Consider the following 11,863-nt stretch of genomic DNA (forward strand, 5'->3'; position numbering starts at 1 on the left):
AATTGCCCACTCCATCATCACACCGCTAATTGCCATCTCAGCCAGCGTCAAGCTGCAATGGCGGAAGGAAAGCACAATCCGGCTGCGCGACGTCTATGCCGATGTTCGCGTCCCACGCCTCCCTACCTGCCCGTGGGTATGCCAGATTTTGGAGTTGATTTCTGCAAGTTCGTCTCAACAAGCAAACATTCTGGCACCAGAGAATCGACGTCATCCATGATGCCAGCATAGACATGTCGGTTGTCGCAATTGCTGGTCGAAAGGTAACAGAACCACTGAAAGCAAAAAGAATGATCCTCTTCTCCTAACCTGCTCTTCCTTCGTCGAATATGATGGCTTCAAAATGCCTACAGATACTTTATCAGTTGCAGGAATCCTTCTCAAACCCAACTCCTCGCCCTGGCCTTCATCCCATCCCTGATAGCAAACCTCTCACCTTCACCGCGGCTCTTTTACCCCCACTGCTTTACTACTTTGCTCTACTTCTACTTGCTCCTCCACCTCCTCCTGCGATCAATCGAACCTCTGTCAAGATCCTCCGAAATTGTCTCGCCCTGACCGCCGGCGTCCTCTTCTTTCGTCTTCCTCTTGTCTACCATGTTCCTCAAAGCATTGGTTTGACCTATCAACTTGGTCTCGTGGGCTTGTACGGCGGATGCAGGGTACTCGACGCTTTCTTCATCAGTCCCTACTTGTTCGAGCACATACCGCGCAGAGTCAAGTACCATCATCGGCTAAGGGTGGAATCACAAGAGCAGGGAGCAAAACATATTGACAAGGAATGGACAAATGGAGGAGTTGCCGATCCCTTCCATCACTCTGGTGCTTCGCAAGAGGACATGGTCAAGATCATGCGCAATAGGAGTACGTTCAGCGTAAAAGAAAGCAACGTGCAACCCACCAACAACTCCATACCTGGTTCCGCCATGCGTGTTCTACGCAATTCCATCTCCGGCCCAGACCCGATACCAGTGTATGAGACGGCCGTGACAGAGATTGGTTGGCCAACAACACTCTTCGATCGTGCTGCGTGGGCTCTCGAGCTCGAACTCTCCATGCGCGGCATTGGCTTTACTTGGACCACGGCCGACGTCAGACACACCCGCAAAACATGGCTTCCTACTGTTCAGAATCGTATCCACAGCATCTTGGTTCACGTTTGCCCGGTCCTTCTCGTTAGCTGGGCTGTCATCAGAACCATCTACCTGCGCTACCTTTTGTCGACCCAGGATGCGCCGTGGAATGCATATTCTGCCTATGATCTCTTCGACCATCGTATTCCCATGCTGTTTCAGCTACTTCTGACAGCTGCACTTGGTGCTTTCCTGATGGCAGCATTCTCTTTCGGCCACTCCCTCTTTGCTATCATGCTCCATCCACTTCGACCCAGTCCCCTTGCCTTCTTCCCACCTCTGTATACGACGAGGCCTTGGGACATCACGAGCGTCCGCAAGTTCTGGAGTTTTGGTTGGCATCGACTGTTTGCAAGGTTATTTCTGGTCTACGGCGTGTGGCCCGGGGAATGGATGGAACGCAAGCTGCTACGCAAGGGTCCAGATCAGCCGGCAGACGTTGGAAAGGTCATAGGTGCTTTCTTGAGTAGCGCCTTCGTCCATAGCTTTTCAGTCCGGGGAGTCCTTGCTGGCGACTGGAGGATGGCCACTGGTGAAGCGAAATTCTTTGCTCTAAATGGGCTTGCAGTTGTGCTGGAGGGTGCAATCATCAGAGCTGTCAGCAAGAGAAGAAAAGAGAAAGGTCTGCCTATACACATGTGGTATGATTCCGTCGTGGGAAGGGTCTGGTGGATAAGCGTGATACTGTGGACAGGAAGGAATTTCGCTAGGGGATGGGTCAAGTCAAGCCTGGTGCGGGAAATGGCTTTCCTCTGAGTCTACAGCGTAAATCGACCTGTCTTGTTGCTGGAGCTGGCGACACTGGTAACTCCGACCTCGACCCTCCTTTCCGTTGCAACTCTCGCACTACGCTTTGGGTTGATGGCCAGCTGGCTTGCGGGAGCGTGGGCGCAGCCGGAGGGAGTCTCCTCGTCCAATATCCATATTTTGGCTGCTTGACAGCGAAACAATCCTCATCGTCTCAACAAGCTTCCGCATCCTCCAATATTGACCGATAAAGCAGAGTGCTCATGCCCCCAAACGCCAGATGTCATGTCCACGCCTGCCAGCAGATTATCACCACCGAACTCGACTTGCTTTCGACATAATCGAATGAGCGCAGTGTGCCCAGACCGGGTCCAGACCGGCTCAAGCCTCTACGTCGGTCTTCTACCGGGGGGTGTCATGTCACCGCGTGCCGTTTATTGCAGTCGACTGCCAATGGAGTCGAAATCGGCGTTTTCGGTTCTCCGCTGAATGCCGTGGCTCAAAGTCATCGACGGATCTAGAAGGGATTGTGTTGCTATTCCCAACATTTAAGGTCTGCCGTCGGACGCCTGATAGCCGTCGACACTTTCATTCTCTCTTCACAACCCGGAGTTCCGAGTTGGGCTTGGGTTCGTACCACTTCAGGACCAATCAGATACGTGTTGGGAGTGAGAGTCAATTGCTCTGATCCCAGCTTCCTTCGGTATTCCCCCTGTGATGGCCTTGAACAAACTCCTGTGACCTTTTAGATGCGCCACAGCGGGCTTGCTGTATGCCGTGATGCCGCAGTGGTTTGGTCATCTTTCATGCCGGTGTGTGGTTGACCTTGGGAAAATGCCGTGATATCTAACATCTGCCATGCTTATAGGTGGGTTGAACCCTTCCTGGCAGCTGTGAGCTCGCTTCGATTGATTGCAACACTTGAACTACAGCGCTCGTGTGAATCGAGCAGGAACCAGCGGACAGCCTTTGAAAATGACTTCGTTATACGGACCGATGCAGGTTGGACGATGCAAGCTCCGGCACCGCATTGCCATGGCACCCATGTCACGGTGCAGAGCAGACAACGACGGTGTACCCCTCCATCTGATGGAACAATACTATGGGCAGAGAGCAAGCGTTCCAGGCACTCTGATCATTTCCGAGTCCACATGCGTTTCAAAAGCGGCAGGTGGAAGATATATCAACGCTCCTGGGATATTTTCGGCAGCACAGATTGAAGGCTGGAAGAACGTAACTCGGGCTGTCCACGACAAAGGATCGTTTATCTTTGCACAGCTTTGGGCTGTTGGACGAGCAGGACGTCAAGAAGTACTGGATGTTCAAGGAATCGAGATGATCAGCAGCAGTGCTATCGCAATCAAAGAAGGAAATCCGATACCGCGACCTCTAACCAACGAAGAGATCGAAATGCTGATTCGAGACTATGCTGTTGCCGCCCGAAATGCCATGGAGGCAGGCTTCGATGGTGTCGAAGTCCATGCTGCGAATGGGTATCTCATCGATCAGTTTCTACAAGACACTTGTAACCACCGGGCAGACCTCTGGGGAGGAAGCATCGACAACCGAGCTCGACTGTGCCTGGAAGTCCTAGCTGAAGTTATTGAAGCTGTGGGGGCTGATAGGACAGGTGTTCGTCTTTCTCCATACAGCCCATACCAAGGTATGGGCATGAAGGACACCGAGGAGCAATTCTCGTACCTGCTTCGGAAGCTGAGGCCGCTTAGCCTGGCTTACCTGCATCTCGTTCATTCCAGAATACACGGAGTGCACGAGAGCCTGGACTTTGTCATCGAGCAATGGGACAAAGACTCTCCACTTCTCCTGAATGGCGGATATGACCGGAAACAAGCCGAAGAGGCAGTCCAAATGGACAGAAAAGTTGCGATCGCTTTTGGCAGGGATTTTGTTTCGAACCCCGACTTGCCTTTTCGACTGAAGGAGAATCTTGATCTGAATGCGTATGACCCGTCCAGCTTCTACGCAGCGCAGGAGCCATCGGGATACATCGACTATCCATTTCACAAGAGATTTGGGGGGATGCATGAAATCTGAATGAGTACAAATGCTTACAAATTGTCTGCGAAAAATGCTTGCATGAAATCGCCGTGCAACGTGAAATATCTGCAGATCATCCCAGGTCTCAGTCTGTGCGCGCCTACAGCTTCGCTTGAATTCGGCCTGCATCTCCACTTCCCATGACGATCTCATTGCTACGATAGTCTGGGTTGAACGTCACTTTGTTCAGAGGGTTCAACACATGTGCGCGATGGAAGAGGTCTTCGTAGACTCGTCCGTCGTAGCGACCTAATGCACTATTGAGAATTCCGGAGCGTCAGGTTTGTTCAAGTGTTTGGATTTCTGGGGAAGGAATTAGCTTGATCTCACCTATCCAACAGGTAATCTGGTAAGGCCCATGCATCCACGAGCTTGACCGCGTGCGGCCTGATCTTGGACATGAGTGCCAAAACTGTGTCCGATAGCTGGTCCAAGGTGTCCGAGCTTACGGCGCCCGAGTTCTGGAACTCACGTGCCTCCGTATCCATTGTGTGCAAGGCGAAAAGGCGGAATAGGTCGGTCAGGGCTCTTCGCGTTGTCGGTGCTAGGGGCCCCATTGTCGACGAAGAGATGGCGGCGTAGAAGTTCGAGACAAGCATCGCTTGTGAATAGGCTGAAGGGAGCAATAGGAGTCAGCCATGACCAGACGAAAAGCTGCAGGGATCCGGCAAATCAACACTTGCCTCGACTCAATTTGTGGAATTCTATGAGAAGACTATTCCACGGCCTTCCCAGAACTTCTCGCGCATCGTACGCTCGGAAAGCCTTGAGGAACACGTGTCAGCGAGCCAGGCAGGACTTCATCCCAAAGTACCAGACAACTTACCAACCATGACATACGCCAATTGAAAGCCTGTACGATGGCCTCGTTATCTTCAAGGACTCTGAATTTGGGTTCTCTGACACGACTGTACAAATAGTCCTTGAGGTGTTCCTCTGTCTTGTTGAGAGCTTGACTCTTCAAGGAATGGGCTCGCTCCTTAACCTTCTTGATCAGATATTGCGCCACCTGCTGGGTGATCATCCAATTGTCACCCTCGACCGTGGGCTTGGAAAGGTAATCTGCGTTGAGCTGGACCAGACCTGTGCCGCCGCCGTAGCCATGCCCACCCATGGCTCGCCGACATGTTTCAATGCCGTTCGCAGCCAGCTCCGTGGTGAGACTTTTGAGTCCAGCAGAAGTACTGTGGAGCTCTGTCAGTGTCGCTAGGTCGGCATTCTCGGAAACCCGGTCGCCGTCCGATGCACTGCTGTTCCTGGTCCGCTCGTAAAGTTGGCGCATGGCTAGACCACTGAAATGGAGTGCGAAGGTGGTCGCAAGCAACGGCAAGATGCGGATCTGGACCGTTGGATAGTCCAGGACCGATGTCTCCGTGCCTTCTTTGTCCGGATTATCGCGATCATGGAATTGCCGCCGTATGGATAAATAGCGGACGGCGACTGTCACGGCCCTGGCCAGGACCAGACGAGCATGCATTGCGATCACTGAGCGGCCTCTTGTCAGTTGTCCGTAGAGAGAGCTGGGATTTTTCGACTTGGTGTATGCGCCCGTGTGAGGATCGAGTTTCGAATATCTTGACAGGAGAGCGCTATGTGGAATTCTGCCGACGTTAGCAGAATCCGCGAATATGCTGGGGAAATAACTCGCCTATGATGGTCGAACAGCATGTACGCGTTGTCCATCGGAGCATAGCCGTATTTGGGTCCAATGTCACCAACGATGATGGAATTCGGTGGTTGATGTGTTCTCATGTCCCGGACCTGGACGATGAATGGATGTGGTCCATGGGACTTGTACTTGACATCTGATCCGTCAGATCCTTCAGGGAGCATCAACTGCGCAATCACTACAGCGTGAGTGGCCGTCCTGCCCAACGTCCCATTCCACCATTTGCTTGCTGTAAGGTACGGACTGTGGAGGATAAACTGCTGAGATTGAGGATCCCAGCGAGCTTGTGTCTCGATGCCACGCACGTTGCTCCCATGGCCCAGCTCGGTCTGTGCGTATGCACCAACGATCTCCCACGAGGCCACCTTTGGCATCCAATACTCTCGCTGCTCGTCGTTGGATTGCTCTCTTATTGCAGCGGTAAACAGCGAGATGTGCAGGTGGTAAGGCTGAACATCATCCACCAGATATTCGGCCATCAGGAAATCTTCATCGTCCCAGCCATGGAAGTCCTGCAATTGACGTAAACGCTTTCCTCTGGCCAGACCCAATTTGTAGCGATCTGGTCGTGATAGATTCGCTTGCTGGGACTTGTCGAAGAGTTTCTCTTTGATGATGATGGCCAGTATTCGTTGCTGTCTTTGGAGGTATATCTTGCCGTGGAGATATTGGCCAAGCTGGTCAGCATCAACGTCGGATTGTTCACGCTCCTGGTTTATCGTGGTTGCTCCGTCAGGCGGAGCGGGCTTTAGCCTGCGAGTGAAGTCTGAGGGAGCTGCCATGCTGTCCTTAGTTGGACTTCAATGGAGTCAATTGATCTCTCACCCGAGCTGCACCAGATCTGTCGTGAGCAACAAGGGGATAGAACTGGATATGGCTGCTCGAACGTGGAGGTATTTGTGGGTGACCGTCAATGGGTTCGGGGGCCGATGAACGGTCTGGTGCGTCCTAGGACACCCTCGCAACATAGGGAAGTCCATCATGAGACTAACGTACTGGCCGTCACACATCGAAGTGGTACTCGTATGCTCGGAATTTCGTAGCCCTTCGGCGAAATGCAGGTTTTATTGCTGGAATTGGTAAAACTCCACGGTTGTGATCGACTTGAAAGTGCCGTAAAGCATGGGGTGCATGGGGTACCTTAGCGCGCACGTGAGGAGCATTTCTGCAGCCAATCAACTAATTTCTGAAAGAAATGGCAATACGGCAGATCTTTGGCCATGATGCGCAAGGTGCGGGGGAGTACTGGATGTATCGCGCAGAAATTTCATGAACTAAAGAACTATCAGGGAAGAAGAAGGCCCAAGCTTACTGACGACTGAGGAATCTGCTCCGCCTGCAGGTGGATTTCGACGTGTCACCGGAGTTGCATTAGCCGACGGGTAGAAGCTACTCCGAGATTTTAAGCACAGTCTTGATCTGAGGCACTTGTCCGTATTGCCGAAAGGAATAGGCATAGCACCAAAGACCACGAGATAAACTTGCGAAGCCCGGACAAAGGGTGCCAGAGCCCGTTCTCGGCCTTCAACGTCTCGTTTGGTTCAGCCCGTTAGCCCTGACGCTCTTCAGTCACGCTCAAATTGCTCGTACCAACGAGCAAAGGCACGCATTTCCTTGACCGGCTTCTGAACCATGGCGTCGGAATTCCAAGCTCGACTCAACCTTGTCCCGATGGCGGCTAAGACTCGGCGGTCCGTGGCTTGCAATCACTGTAGGGCCAAGAAGATCAGGTGTATGTCCACAATATGCAGACTTCAAGAGTCCAGTCGTGCTCAACTTTCCTCCAGGTAATGGCAACACACCATGCGCGAACTGTCAGGATCGTGCCGAAGAATGTGTCGTCACGCCTCGAAGGCGTCCACGCGTCCAGGGTAGTAGGAAGCCTGATGAGCGCATAGTTGGACACCAAAGCTCCAGTACGCCAAAACATTGACCCTGACCGTACCTCACGTCATCCATACTGGCGACTAACCGGAATATCCAGACGCTTTTTCTGAGACGAGCGTAAGTATTGAGGACACATCCCATCGAGGCAGTCCCTCGAACCTCGCCACCGACAACCAATGTCGTAGCAGCAATTGCTTAGAGTATGCTTCCGAGTGTAGACTGATGGGCTGCAGGACTATGTGGCGGACCCTCCTGCAAATCAGGCGAACTTCAGCATTTCACCTTCACAACCACTTATCTTTATTCCTCAGCAGCCTGAGTGTCCGATCGAAGCGCCAGAAGAGGAGTGTGAGCCATCGATCGATGTCTTTGACAATCATGATGTTGGGCAAGAGGATAACAGTCTCTATGCCACAGACACGGTAGGCTAATCACCCCAGATTCTCTGCTTTATGCTGAGTTGTTCGCCTAGCTCAATCTCGAATACTACGGTGAGTCGAAACCAGCCAATGTAGAATTTGGAAATGATAGATGACAGGCCCGCGGTGTATGCTGTCTTTCTGCTCTCAGCCTGGAGTGGAATGGGTGACTTCCAAAGTCAAATTGTCAGACTACTCCAGCACGGTGAAGCGTCTTGTTTTAGATTCGGCTCGAATGCTCAAAATGAGCGGCACATTGTCGTTTTCTCGAGAACCTGACCCTTGTCCAGAAGTTGCATGGCAATACACTAACGGCAAGTCTTTCCCCAGCGTCATCCAGTCCAGATTGAGCTGATGCGTGACACTGTGGTTCAGCTTACTTTGAAGAGGGACTGGACCGTTCCTTTGGCGTGGTAGAGCGCACTCTGTTTGAGGGCCGTCTTCGCGCGCATTTCAATGGCACGCATAACCCTGTCACAGACGATAAGGCCTGGTACGCGTTATGCAACGTCGTTTGGGCGCACGGGTGTCGAATTGTTCTTTCCAAGACAAAACCCTTTCGCGAGACTTTGCAAGCCTCGTGGGCCTTTTTCGAAAATGCACTCTCTGTGCATACTGAGACCTTTTTCTTGCATACATCCCTGATGAGTGTGCAGGCTCTTATACTGATGGTAAGTGTTTGGTTTTTTTTCTCTATGTTTTCGCCGCCGACCTGAATTTCTCATAGGCATACTTCAGTGAGGGCATAGGTAAGATATCTCTACAGTATACTTTGTGTACAGACGCCATGCGACTTGCGTGCTCGAAGGGACTACATAGACAGCCTTCTCATTCCTGGAAACTCTCTCCACATGAAGTCACGCATAGAAACTGGATGTTCTGGGCCATTTACTGTCTGGAGAAACACATTTGCTCCCGTTCTGGTCGCCCGTCGGTATGTCTCCTCATCGTGATATTCAACTTATTTCTGTTGACCTTTCATAGATCATGGACGATGACGAGATAAGCTGCCAGGTGCCACTCAGTGCACTCAACGGACGGTCGAGCGATACCTTTTACTGTCACACGCTTATCAAGATGATGCAGCTAGCTTCCACTGCTAAGAAGCGCCTTTCAAGCGCACGCGCTCTCCGACAAACGACTGAACAACTGATCAAAACAGTCCGCAAGTTGAGGAAGGACCTCGCAGATTTCAAGTGCTCAGTGCAGCAGAGAATGTGCCTGGACGGCGCACTCGACGCTTCCGAATTACCAGCCGGCCTTACGCTACGTGAGGCCCAATCTCTTCAGGCGCATTACTTCTGTCTGGTGCTAGACGTCAATACTCCTTTGACTTATCCTTGGTCAGGAATATCCACTTACTTGGCAGACAATGCAGCTGCTGCTTGCCAAGTGGAGGCTTCACGTAACGAAGTTGCCCATGCCTCACGTTCTGCTATTCTGGCTACCAGACAGGTCCAAATTGACTGTAATTGCTCTGCCTTGTAAGGCTCCTCTGTGCTCCTTGTCTTGCTCGGTGGATCGAGCGTTACCTTCTGACAAACGTTAACTCTCGTACAGAATTGCACGGTACACGCCCGTGTACTGTTTCATGAACCTCTTCGTTCACATTTTACAAGACACAAAAATGTCTACTGTTCCGTCGGACCTAGTACTTTTGGGTACGTGTACACATTCAACCATGGGTCGAGTGTGGTTCAGTACGCGGCAAGGACACAACGACTGACGAAAGTTCTATTTAGACATTGCCTTCGGATACTTCTCCAACCTGGAATTTGTGACTGGTCTCGAATTGTCGCGCGTTTTCGTGAGAGATATGTGCAACTTTGCCCGCCTTGCTGTGGAACATGAGGAATCCCAGAGCCAAATGAACAACCGAGAACGAGCAGGTGACCAGACTTCTCCAACTGCAAACTTGATGATCGATCCTGTGGACTTTGACGACACAAGCACTCTTCCATTCTACGTGAGTTGCTTCATCGAATTGAGGCTCTTTTCGCTGTGCTACCCCTCTCCAAAGTGAAAAGTACTGATACAGTCCTCTACAGGAAAGCGACTTCTTTGGATCACTTCCGACCGAAGATCTTGAGTCGTGGAGCACTCTCATTCCGTTCGAGGAATCCGATGTCATGATGTTTTAGTTTGGTTTGGTCAAAGCAGTGTTAGTGAAACAGAAGTGGTGTTGAACTGGGCAAAAGGCGACTCACAACCCCTGGAAATCCAAAGCTCATGCTGGGGGATATCTTATCATTCAATTGTGTATATGCTAGACTCTGCGGGGGATCATCCGTCATGGACACCCAAAGAATCTTAACCGACGTCTGATGCCGGACTTGCCATTGCCCATATCTTGTGACACTTGGTTCCATGCGATGTAGCATATGCATAAGAGAATGCGGATCGTGCAAATATAAAACATCGTCTGAGTCACATAATACTTTCATTGGTAACACGAAATACGTCCAAGACAACAGACATGCTAGTAGCCAGTCGGACATGAGGGTTACTCAAGCGTTGTGACTCGTCCCATTACCATTGACCTGCTTTGCTGGCTGTGCCTTGACACCCAAAAGATTCTCGGCGTTCTTATACGCGATAAGTTCGAGCTCTTTCTCGTTGACAAGGCCACTTTTCTCGAGGTCTTGAAAGAATTTGAGGCCACGTTCGTTCGTTGTAAAGGGGTAATCAATGCTGTACATGATCCTCTCGATCTTGGTGTTGGCCAGGATGCAACGCATCGGATCAACACTGTATGCAGCGGAAGTGGTGATCCAGATGTTCTCATTCCACACCTGCCCAAAGGGCCGATCTCGCTTGCCCATAATGCTTTCCTGATCTACGATCCTCTGCAACATGAACGGCATCATCTCTCCAAAATGACCCAGAATTATCTTCAACTTGGGGAACTTATCAAACACTCTTGCGGCATGTAGTCGAAGTACATGGACACCGACCTCGCTGTGCCAGCCCCACATTGCTCCTCCTATCACGGTCATCGAACGAGGCGGATAGTTCCCAGCGTACGATGTTTGGAGGAGTTCTCTCGTTGGCCACGCAGGGTGAAGGTAGATCGGAACGTCCAGGTCTTGCAGTTTCTGCCAGAGAACATCGTACTCGTCCCCGTCACAAAATTTGTTGCCAGCCTTATGATCGACCAGCGCGCCCACGAAGCCATGCTCTTTGACCGTCCGCTCCAACTCGGTCGCTGCAGCCCCGGGATCTGACATGGGCAGAACTGCAAAGCCGGCAAAGCGCTTTCTGGTCTCTTCAGACTTGCGTATCTCTTCAGCCAGCTGATCGTTGCCTGCCCTACAGACCTCGGGCGATGGATTGTCCGCGGCGCAATGCGAGATAACTTGAAGGACCACTTTGCCGTTGTCCATCTCCTTGAGGCGGAGATCACCAGCATCGAAGAGTCTGTCGAGTGCTCCTGGCCATTTAGAAATGCCTGTTTTCATGTCGTTATCGAACGAGTCGAATACCGCTCGAGAATAGAAGTGCTCCTCGAGCGCAATGAGCGGTGGGGTCATGGTAGGAGATTTCTAGCAATTGGCGATTAATCTACTTAGCGAAGTACCGAGTGGCAGCTGGCAGCTGCAGAGTGAAATACAAGTACAAATCTCCAGTAGAGGCCTCGCTAGGTTGCAATACCATGTTCGGGGCCACCGATAGAGAATCCATGGGGAGGTAGGGCCGCATCTTCCGTCGGCATTTCCCAATACATTCGGCCCATCTAACAGACAATGTGCTTTGCGAGTGACCGTGCAAAATCTTCTAGACTCCTAGGAAGCTCTCTGCGCAGATGTCTGGGCCAAAATACAAGGCGAACGGAACCCCCAGAACGAAATCACCGTCGCCAGGCTTCCTCTTTTGCTTCCTCAGAAAACCAAGCTATTGATTGTATCTCTTGAACTTCTTAGTTGGAGAGCCAGAGTCGCTTCTCTCGTCCA

The 11,863-nt window shown here is 51.5% G+C and overlaps 5 protein-coding genes across 5 annotated transcripts; 3 read left to right on the plus strand and 2 right to left on the minus strand.

The window, feature by feature from the left end:
- Positions 1-329: 329 nt before the first annotated feature.
- Positions 330-1,889, plus strand: PV05_00010 (uncharacterized protein; the record flags this gene model as incomplete). Its single annotated transcript, XM_013464869.1, has 1 exon — positions 330-1,889. The coding sequence occupies one exon, from the start codon at positions 330-332 to the stop codon at positions 1,887-1,889; it is 1,560 nt and encodes a 519-aa protein (XP_013320323.1).
- A 966-nt stretch (positions 1,890-2,855) lies between these two features.
- PV05_00011 (uncharacterized protein) lies at positions 2,856-3,935 on the plus strand (the record flags this gene model as incomplete). The annotated part of the gene is made up of 1 exon (XM_013464870.1): positions 2,856-3,935. One exon carries the CDS (start codon positions 2,856-2,858, stop codon positions 3,933-3,935), a length of 1,080 nt encoding a protein of 359 aa, XP_013320324.1.
- A 12-nt stretch (positions 3,936-3,947) lies between these two features.
- PV05_00012 (uncharacterized protein) lies at positions 3,948-6,688 on the minus strand. The gene is made up of 5 exons (XM_013464871.1): positions 5,587-6,688; positions 4,765-5,539; positions 4,622-4,703; positions 4,269-4,551; positions 3,948-4,195 (listed from the first exon to the last, which is right to left on the minus strand). The coding sequence occupies exons 1-5, from the start codon at positions 6,387-6,389 to the stop codon at positions 4,039-4,041; spliced, it is 2,100 nt and encodes a 699-aa protein (XP_013320325.1). The 5' UTR covers positions 6,390-6,688; the 3' UTR covers positions 3,948-4,038.
- A 226-nt stretch (positions 6,689-6,914) lies between these two features.
- PV05_00013 (uncharacterized protein) lies at positions 6,915-10,334 on the plus strand. The gene is made up of 12 exons (XM_013464872.1): positions 6,915-7,339; positions 7,395-7,523; positions 7,592-7,611; positions 7,728-7,916; positions 7,967-7,985; positions 8,033-8,227; positions 8,289-8,584; positions 8,641-8,847; positions 8,898-9,397; positions 9,474-9,574; positions 9,656-9,879; positions 9,962-10,334. Exons 1-12 carry the CDS (start codon positions 7,240-7,242, stop codon positions 10,052-10,054), a joined length of 2,073 nt encoding a protein of 690 aa, XP_013320326.1. The 5' UTR covers positions 6,915-7,239; the 3' UTR covers positions 10,055-10,334.
- An 86-nt stretch (positions 10,335-10,420) lies between these two features.
- PV05_00014 (uncharacterized protein) lies at positions 10,421-11,594 on the minus strand (the record flags this gene model as incomplete). The annotated part of the gene is made up of 2 exons (XM_013464873.1): positions 10,421-11,455; positions 11,565-11,594. The coding sequence occupies 2 exons, from the start codon at positions 11,592-11,594 to the stop codon at positions 10,421-10,423; spliced, it is 1,065 nt and encodes a 354-aa protein (XP_013320327.1).
- Between the last annotated feature and the right edge of the window lie 269 nt (positions 11,595-11,863).

The sequence above is a fragment of the Exophiala xenobiotica genome (genome assembly GCF_000835505.1).
Source record: "Exophiala xenobiotica strain CBS 118157 unplaced genomic scaffold supercont1.1, whole genome shotgun sequence".
NCBI lineage: Eukaryota > Fungi > Ascomycota > Eurotiomycetes > Chaetothyriales > Herpotrichiellaceae > Exophiala > Exophiala xenobiotica.